At 44.1% G+C, this 24,314-nt stretch overlaps 1 protein-coding gene across 13 annotated transcripts in view; it reads right to left on the reverse strand.

The window, feature by feature from the left end:
* Positions 1-24,314, reverse strand: part of LOC139368797 (IQ motif and SEC7 domain-containing protein 1-like) — a 242,159-nt gene that overhangs the window by 42,706 nt on the left and 175,139 nt on the right. For 7 of the 13 annotated variants that reach the window (XR_011627016.1, XM_071108149.1, XM_071108150.1 and 4 more), the window contains 4 exons: positions 3,417-3,669; positions 1,849-3,128; positions 1,180-1,341; positions 527-649 (listed from right to left, as the gene is read on the reverse strand). Coding sequence is in view for 11 of the 13 variants with exons in the window: in XM_071108149.1 (XP_070964250.1) it covers positions 527-649; positions 1,180-1,341; positions 1,849-3,128; positions 3,417-3,669 (1,818 nt within the window). In the remaining 2 variants the exon portion in view is untranslated. Of the gene's footprint in view, positions 1-526; positions 650-1,179; positions 1,342-1,848; positions 3,129-3,416; positions 3,670-3,970; positions 4,025-5,280; positions 5,406-5,942; positions 5,971-23,515; positions 23,835-24,314 lie in introns of those variants that run through there. The other 6 variants (XR_011627017.1, XM_071108151.1, XM_071108158.1 and 3 more) reach the window with 5 other exon arrangements.

Here is a 24,314-nt window from a genome sequence, read left to right on the forward strand (position 1 = left end):
GTGTACCATGCCATCATATTGCAGTATTGTGTGTGTACCATGCCATCATATTGCAGTACCGTGTGTGTACCATGCCATCATATTGCAGTATTGTGTGTATACCATGCCATCATATTGCAGTATCGTGTGTGTACCATGCCATCATATTGCAGTACCGTGTGTGTACCATGCCATCATATTGCAGTATTGTGTGTGTACCATGTCATCATATTGCAGTATCGTGTGTGTACCAGTCCTTTAGCCAACATGGTGTTGTGAGCAAAGCTATCAGTGACTTGCATTTCCATGACTTTGGTCAACGTCAGAGCAACTCTGTTTGAAAATGTAATACAAAATAGCAAATAATAACGTCTCTCTCGTGACATATTTTCCAAAAATATTGTGCAGTACTCTAGCCATTACAGTAATGCTAAAACAGATCTGTGTACCCCTCTTGGCCAAACCTCTTCAGTATATGCTTCTCTCACCGGTATGTATCTTTATTCCAGTACATCCTTAACCTATGTACTCTCCTCTGTTGTCTCACCTGTAGGCTTCAATCAGGCGCTCCACCTTCTGGGCCTCTCCCTGGACCCGGATGTGATTCTGGAACTTCCTCAGTGCCTCGTCCAGCTCCATCGACGAGAAATCCATCTCATCTACCACACAGCTGGAACACACAACCAACCAACCACACAACCAACAATGAATTCACTAACCCAAAAATATATCGTTGATCAATGATTTGTCTAGTATCTCATTTACTTCCCATATTTAAAAAAACAGATCACAGGGGCATTCTGTGCACAGCAGTTAAAGATTTGTCTAAATCTGACAGGTAACTCCCTAATAGTCCTTTGATAATGACACAAATCAGCCATCTTTGTTTAATATGTTGAATTTGAATGGCCACAATGTTAGTGCCAACTGTTCCAAGGCAATAACCTCTCAGTTAGGAGAAACATTTGGAGCAGTGAGTGTGAAGATGGAGGATAGTTTGCTGAACTCTGTACAGTTCATCTATTGTTCTGGCCAGTCCTACAGTATAACGCTCTCTGTGCAAGGCACTGGGATAACAGGGTTATTCCCCTGTGACCTCCCACTCCATGGTGGATTGATAGACTATAAAGAGTGTCCAGAGATTTTCCTGGTCAGGTCACATGACCTGGCCTTTAAAAATGACCAATTAACAGTACTCACTCCAGGACGTCTCTGTTGAACTGTTTCTGCCGGTTGCCCAGGAACTCTCCAATCATCTGCCTGCTCAGGCCCTTTCTCTGAAGCAGGAAGTGAGCCACACCCACAGGCGTGTCTGGGACGAACCCTCTCTCAGTCAGGTACTGGACACCCTTTTCTGGCTTCCTGCAGAGACACACATATATAACCAGGCGTGTCCTTATGCGGCCTATCCAATAATTTTACAGAGCCAAGTGTGGTGTTTGATTCTGACTGATAGGAAGTGTCCTCAGCAGGAAAACGGTGGTTAATCATATTTAACCAAGGCACAGAAAATGGAGCAACACTGTCTGGCTGTATGTAGTAGAGGATAAACAGATGGACTGTAAAATAAGTTGAATAAGTAGACATAAATATGCAAAGAGATGACACAAATGCCCAAATATATGACTTAGCCTATAGGCCTATCTTACACAAATGCATTTTAAATTTTTCCATTTTAATAGATCCTCTTATCCTCAACATGAATTAAACTTATATTGTGTGGCACTCATACAACCGTGATTACTGTAGGTAGGTCACCTCGGTTCAACTACCAGGACCACTCTACAACATCAACAGCTCATTGACCCCAGCTCATGACACCAATCAGTGGTCAGCCACGTCAGCACTTTGTCAGAGCCGAGCACCTACTTGTTGAAGAGGTTCAGGCCGATGCGATAGTGCCTCTTGCGGATCACATCGTTGCTGAAGACCGGTGAGTCCCAGCTGTTGCGTGTCTCTTTGTGGTACGTCTGCTTGCTGAGTGTCTGTTCCCTCAGGCTGTCCCGGGACGACGACTCAGAGCTGCAGTTGATGGTGTCGTTGGAGTTAGACGTGCTGTTGATGCTGTCGTTGTCCCCATCCGAAAAGTCAGACTCAGACTTGCTTTGCCGGTTGGCCGAGCCGTTGATGGCCAGGTGGCTCTCCAGCGCCCTGTGGCGGTGGCGGAGAGGTGCCTCGTCGTCCCGGGAGGGCCCTCGTGGGGGCGGGCCATGAGAGATGTGTTTGGGGCTGGCCTGGGAAGATGCCACGATGTGTCCTCCCCCGTGAGACTCGTAGACAGGTGGACGTTTGATGGAGCTGCGGTCAGAGCGGTCGCTGTGTTCGGCAGAGCTGTCGCTGGGCGGCTCGATGGTCAGCAGGGGGAGGTGGAGCCTCTGTTCCTGGCACTCCAGGGAGGGAGTGCTGCGGCAGCTGGTGTCCGTGTCATGCTCCTCATCCTTGGGGTCCAGTGGCCAGTAGTCCTGGGAGGAGTTGGCCGAGCGCAGACGGAGGTCTGATTCAATGCTGGAGGGCTGGTCACCAGACCCCCGCGACAGCCCCATGGAGGGAGACAGTTCCTCCTCATCAATAAACAGAGTCACATCGCTGTAGGATGCCATCATGTCCTCTCGCTTGCGTCCCGTCGCCCCGCGGTGAGGCTTCACCTGATAGGCCACCTCCCTCTCCACCTCGGGGCAGCCCAAGGCCTCTGGGTCATGACCCTCATCGCCCTGCAGGCTGCGGCAGTTCAAGGCGTCGTCGATGGACTCGGCCAGAGACTTGACCTGCCTGGAGAAGGCGTCCTCCAGCTCTGTGATGGCATCCGTTAGGTGGTTCTGAGAGGCCGGGTGTGATGCCATGTTGGCCTGGTGGTGGACCTCCAGGTCCCCACACTCTGACTGTACCAAGGCCAGGGGGGTGCCGTCATTTGTCAGGGACACTTGTTTCCCCTCAAAGTAGGAGCTGTGGACTTTCTCAGGGCCCTCGAAGGAGAACTGCATCCTCATATTGGACAGGACGATGCGTCGGGACATGCGGTTCTCAGACATACAACTCCTGAGACGTTCAAAGTTTTTGTTCATCTGGTACTGACGGAAGGCTGTTTGGATGGTTCGGGCCGCATGCCGGGTTATGAAGCGTCCACCATATTTACGCTCCAGCATCTCCACCTGACGGATAATAACATCATGATTATAACACAACAGCCCTTCACAAATGAGGACCCATGCTCATACACACGTGGGACTGAATTGAGCTTGTCGAGGGACAATTACTATAATTTGATAGTCATACAAATGTACAGGATGAGCAGAGAACCTATAGTTAATGCTTAGTTAGGGTGTGTGTAGTGGGGTCAATGATACAGTCTTCAGTAGGGGAGATATTAGGTGACGACATCTGTATAGATGTTGATGAGCGTGTCTGCAGACAATCAGACTGGGGCCAGGGTACTCTACCTGTTTGTCCTGGAGGTCAGCCGACAGCTCATAGCCCTCTGAGTGTGAGCGGGAGCGTTTGATGGCCTCTTCCTCTGCCTGCTTGCGGAGGATGGACTGGGAGTGCTGGAGCTTGGGCCTGCGGGGAGGCCGCTGGGGGCCGGGCTGCACTCCGTGTCCGTAGAGGGGGCCCTCGAAGCGGTCTGGGCTGATCACTGGGCCCCTGTAGCTGGCTCCACCATCGCTCTCACTGGGCCGCGCATCCCCCTCCACACTGCAATAACAGACACACAGAGATACACAGTTACTCTACTGCAATGACACAGACAGAAAGAGTTTCTCAAAGTTTTCATCCCCCTCCACACTGCAGTGATACAGAGAAACACAGTCATTCAAAGCTTTCATATTCTGTGCCCATCCACTGGTCTCCCAGTACTCATACCATACTGACACTCATCAAGTAGTCATCTCATCCATTACTCCTCTAGAACCTATTCAGGACAGTAAAGTACAACCACCACCAACATTGACCATTCAGTACTCATTTGGAACTGTCATTCTTTAATTTTTTTTACCTTTATTTAACCAGGTAGGCCAGTTGAGAACAAGTTCTCATTTACAACTGCGACCTGGCCAAGATAAAGCAAAGCGGTGCGACACAAACAACAACAGAGAGTTACACATGGAATAAGCAAACATACAGTCAATAATACAGTAGAAAAAAAGTCTATATACAGTGTGTCCAAATGAGGTGAGATAAGGAAGGTAAGGCAATAAATAGGCCATAGTGGCGAAATAATTACAATTTAGCAATTAAACACTGGAGTGATAGATGTGCAGAAGATGAATGTGCAAGTAGAGATACTGGGGTGCAAAGGAGCAAAATAAATAAAATAAATAACAGTATGGGGATGAGGTAGTTGGATGTGATCTGTGAGCTGCTCTGACAGCTAGTGCTTAAAGTTAGTGAGGGAGATATGAGTCTCCAACTTCAGTGATTTTTGTAATTCGTTCCAGTCATTGGTAGCAGAGAACTGGAAGGAAAGGTGGCCAAAGTAGGAATTGGCTTTGGAGGTGACCAGTGAAATATACCTGCTGGACCGCGTGCTACGGGTGGGTGCTGCTATGGTGACCGGTGAGCTGAGATAAGGCGGGACTTTACATAGCAAAGACTTATAGATGACCTGGAGCCAGTGGGTTTGGTGACAAATATGAAGCGAGGGCCAGCCAACGAGAGCATACAGGTCGCAGTGGTGGGGAGTATATGGGGCTTTGGTGACAAAACGGATGGCACTGTGATAGACAGCATCCAATTTGCTGAGTAGAGTGTGTACATGACTTTAACCCCTGTGCTGATGAATAAGTTCAGGAAATGTCTGTGAATCAAGTCCTCACAGCATGAATTCCAACTAAGCTGTTGATGTCTAAATGAAAACAGCCAAATAAAACAGTATGGGCTGAAGTCCATGTTTCTGTGTGTTTAAAAACGTAATTACAGAGCCAATAGTGCATAGATGGTGGTGGAGCAGCATTCAGCCAGACCACGACTCACACGGGTCATTTCTCAAAACTGCTGACACTACCATTTCTAGACACAGCCTACATCAACTTCTCAACACCGTGCGCTGATTAAAAGTGCATGTAAGTGGGTCGGCCATGATTACTACTTGAAATATGACAGTAACAGCCCCATTCATTATCTAGTATTCAGAGAGAGTAACACGTCACCAAGCCAATCTCCATGAAAAGTTCAACAGTCAGCACATTTGTTGGCGTGATGACACAGTAAGAACCAAGTAGTGCAATCAACATGCAAACCCTTCAATCCAACCTTTGAAAGCAACCCTTCAACCCGGCAGGAAGTTAAACAGGAGAGGGTACTCACTCACTCTTACGTTCAACATTTGGAGAAGACTGCTGCTTCACACGCAGAGACCTCCTGTGCTCTATGAACTGCCAACTCTTCCTCCATACCTTGTCCACCATGTCTGACTGCCAACAGCAGTCCAGAGTTCACACTAATGACTGTATATATGAACACACTCAGAGCAGCTCCCTCCACAGTAAGTCTGCATCATGCAGTTCAAAGGTCAACCAGTGTGCAATGACAGTTACATCATGTTTGGCGGATAGGAGCCTCAGTAAATATTCCAAAGTCCAGTTTGAGCTTACAGTGACAAGGTAAATACAGTGGGGCAAAAAAGTATTTAGTCAGCCACCAATTGTGCAAGTTCTCCCACGTAAAAAGATGAGAGAGGCCTGTAATTTTCACCACAGGTACACTTCAACTATGACAGACAAAATGAGAAAAAACATCCAGAAAATCACATTGTAGGATTGGTATAATTTGATATGAAGACTATTAGTGAATTTAACCCATCTTACACCACACCCAAAGTACCAAATTAACAAACAAGGTTGTTTGCCTATATCATCTGACCTAAAAACAGATATCAGTCACAGCTGACTAGAGCCCGTGTTAACCCCCTGACCATGACCACAGGGTATTTTCAGCCTTATAGTAGGATGACTGTATAGAATACTCACAACACACCCTTCTGCATCTCAAACACATACTGACACCATGTTAAGACCCTCAGTCAAGGTTTAGTAGGCCCTCTAACTGCCTGATTAAAATGTAGGGGCCTTCTGACTTCTAAATGGGCACTAGCACTACTAAGATATGCACATTTTTCACCTTTATTTAACCAGGTAGGCAAGTTGAGAACAAGTTCTCATTTACAATTGCGACCTGGCCAAGATAAAGCAAAGCAGTTCGACACATACAACGACACAGTTACACATGGAGTAAAACAAACATACAGTCAATAATACAGTAGAAACAAGTCTATATACGATGTGAGCAAATGAGGTGAGATAAGGGAGGTAAAGGCAAAAAAAAGGCCATCGTGGCAAAGTAAATACAATATAGCAAGTAAAACACTGGAATGGTAGATTTGCAGTGGAAGAATGTGCAAAGTAGAAATAAAAATAATGGGGTGCAAAGGAGCAAAATAAATAAATAAATAAAATAAATACTATAGGGAAAGAGGTAGTTGTTTGGGCTAAATTATAGGTGGGCTATGTACAGGTGCAGTAATCTGTGAGCTGCTCTGACAGCTGGTGCTTAAAGCTAGTGAGGGAGATAAGCGTTTCCAGTTTCAGAGATTTTTGTAGTTCGTTCCAGTCATTGGCAGCAGAGAACTGGAAGGAGAGGCAGCCAAATAAAGAATTGGTTTTGGGGGTGACCAGAGAGACCTGCTGGAGCGCGTGCTACAGGTGGGTGATGCTATGGTGACCAGCGAGCTGAGATAAGGGGGGACTTTACCTAGCAGGGTTTTGTAGATGACATGGAGCCAGTGGGTTTGGCGACGAGTATGAAGCGAGGGCCAGCTAACGAGAGCGTACAGGTCGCAGTGGTGGGTAGTATATGGGGCATTTGGTGACAAAACGGATGGCACTGTGATAGACTGCATTAAATTTGTTGAGTAGGGTATTGGAGGCTATTTTGTAAATGACATCGCCGAAGTCGAGGATTGGTAGGATGGTCAGTTTTACGAGGGTATGTTTGGCAGCATGAGTGAAGGATGCTTTGTTGCGAAATAGGAAGCCAATTCTAGATTTAACTTTGGATTGGAGATGTTTGATATGGGTCTGGAAGGAGAGTTTACAGTCTAACCAGGCACCTAGGTATTTGTAGTCAGAGCCGTCCAGAGTAGTGATGTTGGACAGGCGGGCAGATGCAGGCAGCGATTGGTTGAAGAGCATAAATTTAGTTTTACTTGTATTTAAGAGCAATTGGAGGCCACGGAAGGAGAGTTGTATGGCATTGAAGCTTGCCTGGAGGGTTGTTAACACAGTGTCCAAAGAAGGGCCAGAAGTATACAGAATGGTGTCATCTGCGTAGAGGTGGATCAGAGACTCACCAGCAGCAAGAGCGACATCATTGATGTATATAGAGAAGAGAGTCGGTCCAAGAATTGAACCCTGTGGCACCCTCATAGAGACTGCCAGAGGTCCAGACAGCAGACCCTCCGATTTGACACACTGAACTCTATCAGAGAAGTAGTTGGTGAACCGGGCGAGGCAATCATTTGAGAAACCAAGGCTGTCGAGACCGCCGATGAGAATGTGGTGATTGACAGAGTCGAAAGCCTTGGCCAGATCAATGAATACGGCTGCACAGTAATGTTTCTTATCGATGGCAGTTAAGATATCGTTTAGGACCTTGAGCGTGGCTGAGGTGCACCCATGACCAGCTCTGAAACCAGATTGCATAGCAGAGAGGGTATGTTGAGATTCGAAATGGTCGGTAATCTGTTTATTGACTTGGCTTTCGAAGACCTTAGTTAGGCAGGGTAGGATAGATATAGGTCTGTAGCAGTTTGGGTCAAAAGTGTCCCCCCCTTTACTTTCCAATCTTTGGGAATCTCAGACGACACGAAAGAGAGGTTGAACAGGCTAGTAATAGGGGTGGCAACAATTTCGGCAGATCATTTTTTAGAAAGAAAGGGTCCAGATTGTCTAGCTCGGCTGATTTGTAGGGGTCCAGATTTTGCAGCTCTTTCAGAACATCAGCTGACTGGATTTGGGAGAAGGAGAAATGGGGAAGGCTTGGGCGAGTTGCTGTGGGGGGTGCAGTGCTGTTGACCAGGGTAGGGGTAGCCAGGTGGAAAGCATGGCCAGCCATAGAAAAATGCATATTGAAATTCTCAATTATAGTGGATTTATCAGTGGTGACAGTGTTTCCTATCTTCAGTCCAGTGGGCAGCTGGGAGGAGGTGTTCTTATTCTCCATGGACTTTACAGTGTCCCAGAACTTTTTTGAGTTAGTGTTACAGGAAGCAAATTTCTGCTTGAAAAAGCTAGCCTTGGCTTTTCTAACTGCCTGTGTATAATGGTTTCTAGCCTCCCTGAAAAGTTGCATATCACAGGGGGCTGTTCGATGCTAATGCAGAACGCCATAGGATGTTTTTGTGTTGGTTAAGGGCAGTCAGGTCTGGGGAGAACCAAGGGCTATATCTGTTCCTGGTTCTAAATTTATTGAATGGGGCATGCTTATTTAAGATGGTTAGGAAGGCATTTAAAAAAATAACCAGGCATCCTCTACTGACGGGATGAGATCAATATCCTTCCAGGATACCCCGGCCAGGTCGATTGGAAAGGCCTGCTCGCTGAAGTGTTTCAGGGAGCGTTTGACAGTGATGAGTGGAGGTCGTTTGACCACTGACCCATTACGGATGCAGGCAATGAGGCAGTGATCGCTGAGATCTTGGTTGAAGACAGCAGAGGTGTATTTAGAGGGCAAGTTGGTTAGGATGATATCTATGAGGGTGCCCGTGTTTATGGCTTTGGGGAGGTACCTGGTAGGTTCATTGATCATTTGTGTGAGATTGAGGGCATCAAGCTTAGATTGTAGGATGGCTGGGGTGTTAACATGTTCCAGTTTAGGTCGCCTAGCAGCACGATCTCTGAAGATAGATGGGGGGCAATCAGTTCACATATGGTGTCCAGAGCACAGCTGGGGGCAGAGGATGGTCTATAGCAGGCGGCAACTTGTTTTTAGAGAGGTGGAATTTTAAAAGTAGAAGTTCAAATTGTTTGGGTACAGACCTGGATAGTAGGACAGAACTCTGAAAGGCTATCTTTGCAGTAGATTGCAACACCGCCCCCTTTGGCAGTTCTATCTTGTCTGAAAATGTTGTAGTTTGGGATGAACATTTCTGAATTTTTGGTGGTCTTCCTAAGCAAGGATTCAGACACAGCTAGAACATCCGGGTTGGCAGAGTATGCTAAAGCAGTGAATAAAACAAACTTAGGGAGGAGTCTTCTAATGTTAACATGCATGAAACCAAGGCTATTACGGTTACAGAAGTCATCAAAAGAGAGCGCCTGGGGAATAGGAGTGGAGCTAGGCACTGCGGGGCCTGGATTCACCTCTACATCAACAGAGGAAAAGAGGAGGAGTAGGATAAGGGTACGGCTAAAAGCAATGAGAATTGGTTGTCTAGAACGTCTGGAACAGAGAGTAAAAGGAGGTTTCTGGGGGCGATAAAATAGCTTCAATGTATAATGTACAGACAAAGGTATGGTAGGATGTGAATACAGTGGAGGTAAACCTAAGTATTGAGTGATGATGAGAGAGATAGTCTCTAGAAACATAATTGAAACCAGGAGATGTCATCGCATGTGTGGGTGGTAGAACTAATAGGTTGGATAAGGTGTAGTGAGCAGGACTAGAGGCTCTACAGTGAAATAAGCCAATAAACACTAACCAGAACAGCAATGGACAAGGCATATTGACATTAAGGAGAGGCATGCTTAGTCGAGTGATCAAAAGGGTCCAGTGAGTAGTGAGGTTGGTTGGGGTCACGGCGATTCAGACAGCTAGCCAGGCCATCGGTAGCAAGCTAGCATAGGATGGAGGTCTGTTTTTAGCCACCTCGTGCGTTTCCGTCTGTATGATTAGTGGGGTTCCGTGTGGTAGAGGGGATCAATCCAATTCGCAAAAAAATATATAAAAAAATAGATATAGTTATAGAGGCCCAAGAAAAAAGAAAAAAAAAAATGTCCGATAGGTCTATTCAGATAGCAGCCGATAAGACAACTAACGATTAGCGGACCGCAGATGGGCGTTCAGGTAACGTCGCGACGGAGCAGCCAGCTAGATAACTTCCTCGGGCAGATAACGACGGTAGTCCAGTTGTGAAGGCCCGGTGGGGCTCCGCGTTGACAGTAAAACGGGTCCGGATAGGTGATTGTAGCGCAGGAGTGGCTGATGGAACTCTTCAGCTGGCTAGCTCCGGAATAATTTATGTTTGCTATGGAATCGACGTAAGCCGATAGTCACACGGATAGCAGCTAGCTAGCTGCGAGATCCAGGTATAAATGTCCAGAGCTTGCGGTTGAAATCCGGGGACATGGAGAGAAATATAGGTCCGGTATGTTCCGGTCCGAGCCGCGTCGTACAAAACTGGCGATAGATTTTCGAGCTAAAGGATAGCTGATGACGACAAACCGTGGTTAACTGAATACTAACGATTAGCCAGTAAAAAGCTAACTAGCTTCTGGCTAGCTTCTGGTTAGCTTCAGGCTAGCTTCTATGTAGGATTACAGATTTGAGGTAAATAATACTTTCTTTAAAAAAATATATAAATTGGTTGCAGGAGAGTGTTTTGAAGATGAGTTTATGAAAAAAAAAATATATATATAAAAAGGTATGCGAAGAAAGTTATAAATATATATATATATATATATACACACGGGACACGACAAGACGAGGAGAAAATACGTCTGACTGCTATGCCATCTTGGTGTGAGGGGAAGCTGAAGAGTCAGAGGGGTTAACACATGAAAGGCATAGAGAAAACGGCTACTGACACTTCGGTTTCAAAGGAGCACAATCGGTTTAAAACTTCTCTCAGAGATACATTGTGCTTGTAAGCCCTTATGTATTAGTTTAAGACACTCAACCGCCTCTCAACCAAGCAGTGGCCTGTGAGTTCTGTAAACACGTAGATTGACGTGTCTGTACAGCAGCCAGCCAGACTGCCACCTAGCACATGGAGGAATTAGCTGAATACAGACAGAGAACGGCTATTCTTGTGAAGTACTGCAGAAAACTAGGGTTTTGCAGTGAGATTTAAAGTGACAGTTACAGATGAAGTCGGAAGTTTACATACACCTTAGCCCAAATACATTTAAACTCGGTTTTTCACAATTCTTGACATTTAATCCTAGTAAAAATTCTCTGTCTTAGGTCAGTTAGGATCCCCACTTTATTTTAAGAATGTGAAATGTCAGAATAATAGTAGAGAGAATGATTTATTTCAGCTTTTATTTCTTTCATCACATTTCCAGTGGGTCAGAAGTTTACATACTCAACTACTCCAAGTCTCAGAGCGAGTGACGTTTGAAACGCTATTAGCGCGCACCCCGCTAACTAGCTAGCCATTTCACATCGGTTACACCAGCCTAATCTTGGGAGTTGATAGGCTTGAAGTCATAAACAGCGCAATGCTTGAAGCATTGCGAAGAGCTGCTGGCAAAACGCACGAAAGTGCTGTTTGAATGAATGCTTACGAGCATGCTGGAGCCTACCATCGCTCAGTCAGACTGCTCTATCAAATCATAGACTTAATTATAACATAACACACATAAATACAAGCCTTAGGTCATTAATATGGTTGAATCCGGAAACTATCATCTCGAAAACAAAACGTTTATTCTTTCAGTGAAATACGGAACCGTTCGGTATTTTATCTAACGGATGGCATCCATAAGTCTAAATATTCCTGTTACATTGCACAACCTTCAATGTTCTGTCATAATTACATAAAATCCTGGCAAATTAGCTCGCAAAGAGCCAGGTGACCCAAACTGTTGCATATACCCTGACTCTACGTGCAATGAACGGCAAGAGAAGTGACACAATTTCACCTGGTTAATATTGCCTGCTAACCTGGATTTATTTTAGCCAAATATGCAGGTTTAAAAATATATACTTCTGTGTATTGAATTTAAGAAAGGCATTGATGTTTATGGTTATGTACACGTTGGAGCAACGACAGTCCTTTTTCGCGAATGCGTACCGCATCGATTATATGCAATGCAGGACACGCTAGATAAACTAGTAATATCATCAACCATGTGTAGTTATAACTAGTGATTATGATTGATTGATTGATTGATTGTTTTTTATAAGATAAGTTTAAGGCTAGCTAGCAACTTACCTTGGCTTCTTACTGCATTCGCGTAACAGGCAGGCTCCTCGTGAGGCAGGTGGTTAGAGTGTTGGACTAGTTAACCGTAAGGTTGCAAGATTGAATCCCCGAGCTGACAAGGTAAAAATCTGTCGTTCTGCCCCTGAACAAGGCAGTTAACTCACCTTTCCTAGGCCGTCATTGAAAATAAGAATGTGTTCTTAACTGACTTGCCTAGTTAAATAAAGGTGTAAAAAATACATTTAAAAAGTTGCCGTCCAAAAATACAGATTTCCGATTGTTATCAAAACTTGAAATCGGCCATTCCGATTAATTGGTCGACCACTAGTGTCTGCACTGCTAAGTGTTTAAGCCCAGCTAAAATTGGCCCTTGGGGATAAAGAGGCTACACCTTGAATTGATCTGAATGTATTGAGTTGATCTGAATGTATTGAGTTGATATGAATGTATTGAGTTGTTCTGAATGTATTAAGTTGTTCTGAATGTATTAAGTTGTTCTGAATGTATTGAGTTGAACTGAATCAAATGTAGTTCTAATAACTCATTGTTGTTATTCATAGCAAGACAAACCTCTAAAGACATAAATCGTAGTTACACACCATCCACAGCTTTCTTACACACCAATTCTTCAACAGGGGACTATATCAGAGTAGATCCCTGTGACAGGTTAAGTGGATAACATTAAGTCTAACTCTCTGTTCTGTTGGGCTGAGACACCGAGGGTCACATTACCTTGACAGTAAACGAACGCTAACCGCCTCCCTCTGGGCATTAGATATACACACAGTGTACTGTATCTAGACAGTCTGGACCTGCAGACAGCTAGCTAGTGTTAAGATACACACAGAGGCCTATTTCCTGCATGCAGCACCAACACACACAGAGTGAAATCACACTTGTTGCATAATCGCCGTGGGGACAAGTGTTCCCGACCATCTGTCATGGCAAACTGTGTGACGATGGATTTGTCCCCCGAAGTGTGAGGCAGGTGCACCTAGTATCCTGCCACAGCACTACCAGAGAGACCGGCTATAACAATACCTTTATTTTACTATGAATTTGACAGACCTGCGATTTTCATGGTTTCATCAATACAAATGATTTATTGTATTTGATATAGTCCATAATTTCATTTCAGGGGAATATTGGAATTGGTGGTTTCTCTGGCATAACAGACTATGATGAACTGAATAAATAGCTTCATGAAGCCCTGAACCTTCGGTGCTACAGTGAATCTCTTTCTGTCTATTGTCGCATGCGCTTCTCACAAAGACTGGTCCTGTCAGAAATAAGCTTTGCTACAGAGATTTAGAATCTGGTTCTTAAGCTACTGTAAGAGTTTTCTGGGTTGTTCTTCACTGTATGACAGTAGTGGATATGGTTGCTTTACAGTGCATAATTCCCTCTCCTTTACTGCGCTGGCCCTTTCCATGGAATACTGAAGTCTCTCATACAGTCTTATCCTCACTTCTCCACCTCCATCCATCACGCAACAGCACCCACTCTCCCTCGGATTCTAATTCTCCACATCCATCCATCTCCCTCGGATTCTAATTCTCCACCTCCATCCATCTCCCTCGGATTCTAATTCTCCACCTCCATCCATCTCCCTCGGATTCTAAATTCTCCACCTCCATCCATCTCCCTCGGATTCTAAATTCTCCACCTCCATCCATCTCCCTCGGATTCTAAATTCTCCACCTCCATCCATCTCCCTCGGATTCTAAATTCTCCACCTCCATCCATCTCCCTCGGATTCTAAATTCTCCACCTCCATCCATCTCCCTCGGATTCTAAATTCTCCACCTCCATCCATCTCCCTCGGATTCTAAATTCTCCACCTCCATCCATCTCCCTCGGATTCTAAATTCTCCACCTCCATCCATCTCCCTCGGATTCTAAATTCTCCACCTCCATCCATCTCCCTCGGATTCTAAATTCTCCACCTCCATCCATCTCCCTCGGATTCTAAATTCTCCACCTCCATCCATCTCCCTCGGATTCTAAATTCTCCACCTCCTTCCATCTCCCTCGGATTCTAAATTCTCCACCTCCTTCCATCTCCCTCGGATTCTAATTCTCCACCTCCTTCCATCACGCAACAGCACCCACTCTCCCTCGGATTCTAATTCTCCACCTCCATCCATCACGCAACAGCACCCACTCTCCCTCGGATTCTAATTCTCCCTCTTCAGCCACCAAAATGGTGTAAGTAAGGAGAGAAAGAGCAAGGAGAGAGAGAGAGAGAGAGAGACTCAACGTGCCGTCCTGCTGTTCTTTTCCTTGAAGGTCACCCTCAGTCCCCCCCTGTCAGGTCAGTCATTCATGATGAGAGGAAGAGAACAGAAAAAAAGAACGAAGAAAAAGATGTGTTTTAGAAAGGAGATGTTTCAGGTTGAAAAGAAGGGTGAGAGGAGGAAAGGAAAGCAGGGCCTCATGACATACAGTTGAAGTCAGAAGTTAACATACACTTAGGTTGGAGTCATTAAAACTTGTTTTTCAACCACTCCACAAATGTATTGTTAACAAACTATAGTTTTGGCAATTTGGTTAGGACTGTGCATGACACAAGTAATTTTTCCAACAAATGTTTACAGACAGATTATTTCACTTATAATTCACTGTATCACAATTCCAGTGGGTCAGAAGTTGACATGCACTAAATTGACTGGCTTTAAACAGCTTGGAAAATTCCAGAAAATTATGTCATGGCTTTAGAAGCTTCTGATAGGCTAATTGACATCATTTGAATCAATTGGAGGTGTACCTGTGTATTGTACCTGATGTATTTCAAGGCCTACCTTCAAAACTCAGTGCCTCTTTGCTTGACATCATGGGAAAATCAAAAGAAATCAGCCAAGACCGCAGAAAAAAAATTGTAGACCTCCACAAGTCTGGTTCATCATTGAGAGCAATTTCCAAATGCCTGAAGGTACCACGTTCATCTGTACAAACAATATACTGTAGTATGGAAGTATAAACACCATGGGACCACACAGCCGTCATACCGCTCAGGAAGGAGGCACGTTCTGTCTCCTAGAGATTAACGTTGTAACGGTCGTCATTGGTGGAATTAGACCAAGATGCAGCGTGGGGTAGGTTAATCATATTCTTTAATGATAACAAGAAAGAGAGAACCAACAGCCTTGTAGGGCTCAACAGCGACAAGATCCCACAACATAGGTGGGGAAAATTTCCAATCAGAGACAACGATAGACAGGTGCCTCTGATTGGGAACCACACTCGGCCAAACACAAAGAAATACAACACATAGAATGCACACCCAAATCACACCCTGACCAAACCAAATAGAGACTTAAAAAGGCTCTCTAAGGTCAGGGCGTGACAAACATACTTTGGTGCAAAAAGTGAAAATCAATCCCAGAACAACAGCAAAGGACCTTATGAAGATGCTGGAGGAAACAGGTACAAAAGTATCTATGTCCACAGTAAAACGAGTCCTATATCGACATAACCTGAAAGGCCGCTCAGCAAGGAATAAGCCACGGTTTGCAACTGTACATGGGGACAAAGATGGTACTTTTTGGAGAAATGTCCTCTTGTCTGATGAAACAAAAATAGAACTGTTCGGCCATAATGACCATTGTTATGTTTGGAGGAAAATGGGGGAGACTTGCAAGCCGAAGAACACCATCCCAACCGTAAAGCACGGGGGTGGCAGCATCATGTTGTGGGGGTGCTTTTCTACAGGAGGGACTGGTGCACTTCACAAAATAGATGGCATCAGGAGGATGGAAAATTATGTGGATATATTGAAGCAACATCTCAAGATATCAGTCAGGAAGGTAAAGCTTGGTCGCAAATGGGTCTTCCAAATGGACAATGACCACCAGGCATACTTCCAAAGTTGTGGCAAAATGGCTTAAGGACAACAAAGTCAAGGTATTGGAGTGCCCATCACAAAGCCCTGACCTCAATCCTATAGAACATTTGTGGGCAGAACTGAAAAAGTGTGTGGAAGCAAGGAGGCCTACAAACCTGACTCAGCTACACCAGCTCTGTCAGGAGGAATGGGCCAAAATTCACCCAACTTATTGTGGGAAACTTGTGGAAGGCTACCCGAAACATTTGACCCAAGTTAAAGAATTTAAAGGCAATGCTACCACATACTAATTGAGTGTATGTAAACTTCTGACACACTGGGAATTGGATGAAATAAATAAAAGCTGAAATAAATCACTCTCTCTACTATTATTCTGACATTTCACATTCTTAAAATAAAGTGGTGATCTTAACTGACTTAAGACAGGGAATTTCTACTAGGATTAAATGTCAGGAATTGTGAAAAACTGAGTTTAAATACATTTGGCTAAGATGTATGTAAACTTCCGACTTCAACTGTAACTCCAGGAGAGAGGTTTTAATAACAACACATCTACAGACTACACTTGATTATTTGAGTTAGGACAAAAAATCCACTGTGTCCTTATCAGCCAACACGATACAGTGGTGGACGTACTTTAGTAAAAATACTTTACTAAAAATAAGTACTACTTAAGTCGTTTTTTGGGGTATTTGTACTTTACAAATCATATTTTTGGCAACTTTTACTTCACTACATTCCTAAAGAAAATACTGCACTTTTTACTCCATGCATTTTCCTGACACCGAAAAGTATTCGTTACATGTTGAATGTTTAGCAGGACAGGAAAATTGTCCAATTCATTCACTTCAAGAGAACATCCCTGGTCATCCCTACTGCCTCTGATCTGGCGGACTCACTAAACACAAATGCATTACTTGTAAATTATGTCAGTGTTGGAGTGTGCCCCTTGTTATCTGTAAAAAAAAAATATATAATTCAATGGTGCTGTCTGCTTTACTTAATATAAGGAATTTGAAGTGATTTATACTTTTACTTTTGATACTAAAGTATATTTGAGCAATTACATTTACTTTTGATTCTTAAACCTATTTAGAACCAAAGACTTTTAGACTTTTTACTGGGTGACTTTCACTTTTACTTGACTAACGTTCTATTAAGGTATCTATACTTTTACTCAAGTATGACAGTTGGGTTCTTTTTTCACCAGTGGTCAGATAAGATGGGGATTAACAAACCACCATAAAAGAAAGCTTAAACCAGTGGAAAGGCAATTAATCAAGTGATATAGAAACATCTCCCAAATGAGAGATTCATATTGCTTTCCACATGACTTTAAATCAAGTTTGACTTGTCTTTTATTATATTAGCAAACTAAAAGCAGGAATGGTGGTCTACGATCCCTAGCGTTCCTCCTGGTCTGGATCTGGAAGGACTGGAGGAGGGTGTCAGTTCAGCTGGTAGTGATTTTCAGCTGGGGAGCCAGCGGTGGGTTGTCCCTCTCTCTCTCCTTCCTCCCTTTTTCTCTGCATATACTGATAAACACGCAAAGGCCTCAGCCTATTCCATCACACAGTCCAGAGGGAGCAAAATTCACGCCTTCCCGGAAAAGAGGAGTCACATCCACTGGGGTTCTGGGAATAGTGGACTGCTAATGACGTGCAGGCTGAAGGAGTTCCAGTTTCCTGACGACCTACTGAATTCTTCCACTGCTCTATCGATCGCTATCATCACTACATACTTCAGTCTGAATCTGCCATCATTGAAGTCCATCATTGAAGTCCTTTGTGGTGATGTTTGGGAGTTGTACAAAACAAAGTCAACAGCGATTGGATCATCTCTAACTAATCAGAGTATCAAAGCCAATGACGAATTCTCAAAACATCGCTTTCCCCACAGGTACTCTGGCTCTGGCCCAACCCCTCGGTTTCTGGTACCAATCAGACGATCCGATTGTGTCCGAATGCGTATGCATTCTGAAGGGTTGGGGAGGGAGTCAAATCCAGACTCAAATCCAATGTGTTCAAATGACATGAAAATAATGCTATTTTGCCACGCACATCAGTGGTGGGTTTGGCATTGAAAAACAGAAGCATATTCAGAAAAGTACCTCATACCTACAGTACGGTAAAATATGGTAGTAGATCTTTGATGTTATGGGGCTATTTTTCTTTCACTGGTCCTGGGGCCCATGTCAACGACATCGTGAACTTTGCCAAGTACCAGGACATTTTAGCCAAAAACCTGTTTGCCTCTGCCACGAGGCTGTCACTAGGCCACAAGTAGATCTTCCAGCACGACAATAACCCCAAGCACTAATCAAAATCCACAAAGAAATTGTTCATTGACCACAAAATCTCTCTCTCTGAAAATGTAACCGCATTGAAAACCTGTGGGTTGAATTGAGGAGGGCAGATCATAAGAGCAGATCTGGAAAGATTCTGTATGGAGGAATGGTCTAAGATCCTCCTAATGTGTTCTCCAATCTCATAAAACATTTTAGACAAAAGGTTCAGTGTTGTTACCCTCGCAACGGGAGGGTGCTGGAGTATCCAAAACAGGGGGGGCAAGAATTTTGAACATTATCTTGAGATTCACTTTAATTACTTTGTAAATAAAATGTCTTTCTCTGTGCAATTGTATTATCATAAAATAATATAATTCCATTTGTTTTAAACAATATAGCTCAGTATTGGTTTTATTTATTTTATAGTATTTTTTGCTCATCTTTGTCAAGACTATGTTGAGCTTGGTGTATGACAGAATGTCCTTCCTTTCCTCGTTTAGCCTTTTGTACTTCACTGGAATTAAGGAAAAAAGCTCACCAGACACCATAAGTCATGCTGTGGCATTAGAGCCCATAACCCCCACCCGTCACCCTAACCCTCACACCACAAACAGTGTCCCCTCTCCAGTAGAGTAGACCACCAGCACATGTTCTCCAAACACAACAAAAACAGATGTTTTCTCTCTCCACTGCCAGCCAGTGACGCAGAGAGCTCATAAATACAAACACAAACTGTGGTCCACAAAGACGCAGATGTGTAAAAACGTTTCGGAGGTCAAAGCTCAACAGACCACACAGAAACATGGCTATAAACTAGGGTCACAAATGTACTGGTAGTTTACCAAAGCTACCGGAATCTTCAGTCATTTTGGTAATTTCCAGAAAATCTATGTCAATCTATCGTAACTTCGGTAATTTATACTTGAACTTTAAAAAATGTATTCATATATATACACTGAACAAAAATATAAATGCAACATGCAACAATTTCAAAGATTTTACTGAGTTACAGTTCATAAAAGGAAATCAGTCAATTGAAATATATTCCTTAGGCCCTAATCTATAGATTTCACATGACTGGGCAGGGCTGCAGAGATGGGAGGGTATAGGCCAACCCACTTGGCAGTCAGGCCCAGGCCCAGCCAATCAGAATGAGTTTTTCCCCACAAAAGGGCTTTATTACAGACAGAAATACATTTCACAATTCCATATATTTTACATGTGATAAGGCCACACAGAGGGTAGGAAATAATTAGACACCTGTGATCACCTAAAGTACCCAAAAGGGCCATTAGATGTCTTGTGATAGATTACAAAAATCATTGAAAGATAACACAAGCCTAATTGAGATACATTTCTCCTTTCAGGTTCAATAATGAGAGCTAGTATACAGAAGCAGATTGGAATTTACAGTGTAGTACAGCTGGAAACTGGCTAGCTGAGCCGGCCAAGTTAACTGACGGGATCGTTAGGAGAGTTTCCAGTAGACGTTATGTAGTTGACATCGGCCTCATCATATTCGTGATTTTTACTACTGTAATTCTGACTTCTTAATTTTAACTGTCTCCTACTTTAGTTTCAGTGGCCGAGCTAGCAGGAGCGTTGGCACACCGTCTAATGAATGAGGAATGACTGTCTAGACAGAACACCAGTCCCAGGACCAGTGTTTGCTTTTGTATTTATGAGTCACTGGCTGGCAGTGGAGAGAGAAAACATCTGTTTTTGTTGTGTTTGGAGAACATGTGCTGGTGGTCTACTCTACTGGAGAGGGCACACTGTTTGTGGTGTGAGGGTTAGGGTGACGGGTGGGGGTTATGGCCTCTAATGCCACAGCTCTAGGTTCATTGATTCAACTGAATGGTGTCGGGTGAGCTTTTTTCCTTAATTCCAGTGACCACGCAGTCTCTGGTGCAAACCTTCTCCTCATCTGCCTGCAGCACCATTGATACACACCACAATTCTGTTGAATCACGCAGTTGTACACCACCGCCAGCAGTCTGTACCGTTGACACCATGCAGGATGGGGCCATGGACTCATGCCGCTTACGCCAAATCCTAACTCTGCCATTAACATAACACAACAGGAACCGGGATTCGTTGAACCAGGCAATGTTTTTCCACTCCTCCATTGTCCAGGGTTGGTGATCGCGTGCCCACTGGAGCTGCTTCTTCATGTATATAGCTGATAGGAGTGGAACCCAGTGTTGTCATCTGCTGCAATAGCGCATCCGTGACAAGAACCAACGAATTATACGTTCTAAGATGCCATTCTGCACACCAGTTATTTACCTGTTTGTGGCCCGCCTGTTAGCTTGCACCATTCTCCTTCGACCTCTCATCAACAAGCTGTTTTCTCCCACAGGACTGCCGCTGACTGGTTTTCTATTTGTCGCACCATTATCAGTGAACCCTCGACACCGTCGTGCGTGAAAAGCCCAGGAGGTCGCCCGTTTCTGAGACACTGGATCCAGCGCGCCTGGCACCGACGATCATACCTCGCTCAAAGTCGCTTAGGTCACTTGTTTCACTCATTCTAAAGTTCAATCGAACAGTAACTGAATGCCTCAATGCCTGTCTGCCTGCTTTATATAGCAAGCCTGGCCCACGTGACTCACTGTCTGACTGCCTCGATTCCTTATTTTCCTTATCTATGCTTTACTTCTCATTGTAAGTTAATGAGTCATTCCGCATCATGATTGATTTACTGATTAAAAACTCTTATAGGGGATGATTTTTTATTTGACTTAAATTGTATTATTCAAAAAATATAAATTCTGTATTAAACTAAGAGCCTCAAAGGTATTCATGAGCACAGGACGGATGCAGTAAAGAACGGTCTCTTTTGAAAGAGATGGCTTGGTGGTGGTGCATCATCAACAGACCACTCACTCAATATGGCCGTCATCCACAAAGCACTCCCAATATAGGCTGCTACAGTACAGTCCTCACCCCACCAACGTACAGGCCCAGTCAGACCTGGTGCTGGACGCCTGCTGTCTGAGCCTGAGCCTGCCAGTTGTCATGTGTCTAGCGATGCTAACAACCAGACAGTCATTCTCTCAGTAATTAATAATTCAATTAGCCGCCGCACCACACTCCACACCTGCCCTTGACGATCCAGCCATAAGAGAACAGCCCCATCAGTCAGTCACAGCCAGTGACTCCACAGGAATGCCCTTCAACTCATGACAATGGGCAGAAATACAGCACACATACATTGTGTTACAGCCTGAATTTAAAATTGATTAAATGGAGATGTTTTGCCACTGGCCTACACACAATACCCTATAACGTCAAAGTGCATATATGTTTATGACATTTTTACTAATTAATTAAAAGGAAAAGAGGAAATGTCTCGAGTCAATAACTATTCAACCCCTTTATGGCAAGCCTTAAGTTCAGGAGAAAAAATGTGCTTAATAAGTTGCATGGACTCACTCTGTGTGCAATAATTGTGTTTTACATGATTTTTGAATGAATACCTCACTTCTGTACCCCACACATACAATTATCTGTAAGGTCACTCAGTCGAGCAGTGAATTTCAAACACAGATTCAACCACAAAGACCAGGGAGGTTTTCCAATGCCTCTCAAAGAAGGTCACCTATTTGTAGACGAATATCCCTTTGAGCATGGTGAAGTTATTATTACACTTTGGATGGTGTATCAATACACCCAGCCATTTCAAAGATACAGGCGTCCTTCCTAATTCAGTTGCCGAAGAGGAAGGAAACTGCTCAGGAATTTCATGAGGCCAATGGTGACTTTAAAACAGTTAGATGGCTGTGGTAGGAGAAAATTGAAAACGGATCAACAACATTGCAGTTACTCCACAATACTAACCTAATTGACAGAGTGAAAAGAAGGAAGCCTGTAAAGAATAAAAATACTCCAAAATATGTATCCTGTATGCAACAAGGCACTAAAGTAATAATGCAGAAAGGCAATAATGCAGAAAGTGGCAAAGCAATTCACTTTTGGTCCTGAATACAGGTTTGGGGCAAATCCAATAAAACACATTACTGAGTACCACTCTCCATATTTTCATGCATAATGGTTATGGGTATGCTTGTAATCGTTTAGGACTGGGGAATTTTTCAGGATAAAAAAAACAGAATGAAGCTAAGCACAGGCAAAATCCTAGAGGAAAACCTGATTCAGTCTACTTCCCACCAGACACTGGGAGATGAATTCACCTTTCAGCAGGACAATAACCTAAAACACAAGGCCAAATCTACACTGAAGTTGCTTACCAAGAAGACAGTGAATGTTCCTGAGTGGACTAGTTACAGATTTGACTTGAAACTACTTGAAAATCTATGTCAAGACCTGGAAATAGCTGGAAATAGTCTAGCAATGATCAACAACCAATTTGACAGAGCTTGAAGAATTCTGAAAATAATAAAATGGCAAATGTTGCACAACCAGGTGTGGAAAGCTCTTAGAGACTTACCCAGAAAGAATCACGCCTGTAATCGCTGCCAAAGGTGCTTCTACAAAGTATTGACTCAGGGGTGTGAATACTTGAATTAGATATTTCTGTATTTCAATAAATTTGCAAACATTTCTAAAAACTTGCTTTCACTTTGTCATTATGGGGTATTGTGTGTAGATGGGTGAGAAAAAAACATACATTTAATCTATTTTAAATGCAGGCTGTAATAACATTTGTTTGAATACTTTCTGAAGGCCCTGTACATGTCAGTTAGACTGACACTATACTGTAGCAGTATTGATGTATCACATTCTGTAAAGCTGCAAACAATCTATTCAGTTATGCAAAGAGGCCAAGTGAAAATCGCCTATTTTGATAAAAGAAGAGGTGATATCGAAATGGCACACCCCACACCTATGCAATTCTATTAAGTTGGAGCACAGAATTCATTATCGTGAACCTAATATCACAACTGTAAGATAACTACTGTCATCTACCCTGGCTCATGTAATGTGGATATGCTATGCACGTCACTAAAAAAGCACTATGTTAAGAACGTGAGACACATATCAAAGCATGCATACAGAGATTGTGTTGCACAAACAAAAGCACGCAGACACACACAAAAACACATTTCTGTTTAAGAAACATTGTGCCTGATCACTTGTCATACTAGCCTTGTCTAACCTTACCCGATGACAAACAGATCAGGAGAAAATATATGCACGCACGCACTCGCGCACGCATGCACGCACTCGCGCACGCATGCACTCACTCACTCACTCACTCACTCACTCACTCACTCACTCACACTATACCACCCTGCCTTACCAGCTGTCCAGCTCCAGCTCCAGTAAGGACTGGGTCTTCTCTGAGTTACAGTGCAAACACCACATGCTAGCTAGCAGTCACAAGACGAGGTGCTCCAAGCATTACCAGCCATCTCTCCCTGTTACTGCCTATGGATCCCTCTCAGATGGGACACAGTGCCATCGCCTAGCCCTCTAGGTATAGCACTGCATTAGCAGCATACAGTACACTCCCATTGCTTTGCCTTCTCAAGGCAGTTCCCTATGGATGTATGGCAGGCGGGCGGGCTAGCAGTGATTGCTAGGTGGCAGAGGCAGTCAGTATGGCTACTGACAGACGAATGGAGGAATCTTTCACTCACTCTTTCCTTCCCCCCCCTCTCTCTCTCTGTCCTCAGCTCTTCAGGCTGGCAGGAGTGTGTGTGAGGTGGAAGTGGGGGCTGGTGGGTGGAGACGCTGGACTGTTAGCAGTATGGATGGAGGCGGGAGCAGGGAAGGGGGTGTGTGTTCTGTAGCTAGGGAGAGGAAAGGGGATGGAATTCCTCTAGTAGAACGCTGAGGGGGGAATACAAATGACCGACCAACAAAGATAAAATAAAGTCATGCTATCTGAGGGAGGGGAAAAAACATGAGAGGAAGGGTTGGAAGGAGAGGGAAGCGAGCCACGAAGGGCACACAGAGAGAGAGTGAGAGGGGGGAGAGAGAGAGAGAGAGGGGGGGGGGGGGGGGGGGCGAGAGAGGAGAGCAAGAGGGGGGGAATGAGAGAGAGAGGTAGAAGCACCTGTATTAATATAGTCTTTCAGGGTCCAGCACTGAATGTT

The sequence above is a fragment of the Oncorhynchus clarkii genome, chromosome 16 (genome assembly GCF_045791955.1).
Source record: "Oncorhynchus clarkii lewisi isolate Uvic-CL-2024 chromosome 16, UVic_Ocla_1.0, whole genome shotgun sequence".
Classification (NCBI taxonomy): domain Eukaryota; kingdom Metazoa; phylum Chordata; class Actinopteri; order Salmoniformes; family Salmonidae; genus Oncorhynchus; species Oncorhynchus clarkii.